The sequence below is a fragment of the Emiliania huxleyi genome (assembly GCF_000372725.1).
Source record: "Emiliania huxleyi CCMP1516 unplaced genomic scaffold EMIHUscaffold_6199, whole genome shotgun sequence".
NCBI classification, from domain to species: domain Eukaryota; phylum Haptophyta; order Isochrysidales; family Noelaerhabdaceae; genus Emiliania; species Emiliania huxleyi.
Window position 1 is genome coordinate 1 of NW_005197352.1, and position 1,479 is coordinate 1,479.

Genomic DNA, 1,479 nt, shown 5'->3' on the forward strand with positions numbered 1-1,479 from the left:
CGCGGCCAAACTCTGGACCATTGCGCATGCAGTGGAAAAGAGCCTGGAAAAAGCGCGGTGGAGCTGTGGCCTGTGCGGTGTGCGGGCTGGGGGCACGGTGCCCGAGTGCCGAGAAAGGACGTGTAGGGGGGGTCCCAAGTGTTTTTTTCTGCCGTCAGCCTTTTCCTGCCAGGCGCCTGTGTCTAGGCGCCTGCGCACCACCTCGTCGTGGCCCACCGCCACGCCGCTTCTGGAGACGCTTTCGGTGGCACGCGACGGGGTGGGGGCGGGGCCGCGTTGTGCTGCAGACGGCGAGATGAGCACTTGGAGCACTTGGAGTGCAGTTGGCAGCCTCACATCCAGGGCCGGGGAGCTCAGAAGCGCACCCAGCGGGCCGGATGATCGGGATCGGGTTGCGGGCAAGAGAGCCCTAGCCCCGGGGGTGCGCGTTCGCAGGGAAAGGGCCTTAAAGTAAACACGGGTCTCCGAGGGTTGGACCCGCGTACCGGGTTTCCCCTTAACTGCAGGACGCCCCCTCTACTCGGAGCTAGTGGCCTTTGCACTGGTCCCCCAGAAATTCTTTTTTGCGAACCGTCTCATCGTGCTGCCCGCCTTTTGATGTCTTGGCAGCCTCCGGACGCGGCGGCGGCGGCGACGGCGGTGGGAGGTGTCGCAGGAGTAAGCGAGGCCGCGGCGAAGCAGAGCGAGGTGCTCGAGGCGACGCTGAAGCAGGAAGCAGAGGCGGCGGCGGCAAAGAAGGCTCTCGAGGAGCATGCCGCGGAGGTGCCGAGGGCGGAGGTGGCGGCGGCTGCGAAGGAGGCGGAGGCGGTCAACCACGTGGCGCTGGCGGCGGAGGTGGTGGCGGGCCGTGGCGGCGGCGGCCCGTGGCGTACTCGCTTGGAGACGGCCAAAGAGGCGCTGGCGGCAAAGAAGGCTCTCGAGGAGGAGGAGAGGGCCGCAGCCGAAGCTGCTCGCGCCGCTGAGACGGCTCGGATCGAGGCGGAGAAGGCGGCGGCGGAGGAGGCGGAGCGGTTGGCTGCGGAGGAGGCTGCGGCCAAGGCACGTCTACGATTCAAAGGTGAAGACGAGTCGCCACTCTCGTCTCACCGTGTGGTGTCGGGCCGCTGTAGGCGGAGCAGGCTGCGGCCGAGGCCGCCGCGGCAGAGGCGGCGAGGGTAGCGGCGGAGGAGGCCGCCGCGGCAGAGGCGGCGAGGGTGGCTGAGGAGGCTGAGGCGGCAGAGGCAGCGGCGGAGAAGATTCGCCTCGAGAAGACGGCGGCGCAAGCGGCTCGCGCGGAGAAGGTTCGGATCGAGGCGGAGAAGGCGGCGGAGGAGCAGGCGGAGGCGGCGAGGCTCAAGGCGGCGCGTGCTGCAAAGAAGGAGGCGACGGAGGGGCGGAGGATCGAGGAGAAGGAGAAGCGAGAGGAGGAGGCCGCCGCCCGCGCCCGCGCCGTCCGCGAGGCGGCTCACGAGGCGAGACCCCCGGCCATCCCCCCCCCCC

At 69.7% G+C, this 1,479-nt stretch overlaps 1 protein-coding gene across 1 annotated transcript; it reads left to right on the top strand.

Annotated features, from left to right (window-relative positions):
* Window positions 1-597: 597 nt before the first annotated feature.
* On the top strand, window positions 598-1,430 carry EMIHUDRAFT_124679 (hypothetical protein; the record flags this gene model as incomplete). The annotated part of the gene is made up of 2 exons (XM_005763809.1): window positions 598-834; window positions 1,110-1,430. Coding segments are annotated over 2 exons (558 nt in total), but the record flags the coding sequence as incomplete, so codon positions are not given.
* Window positions 1,431-1,479: the final 49 nt, after the last annotated feature.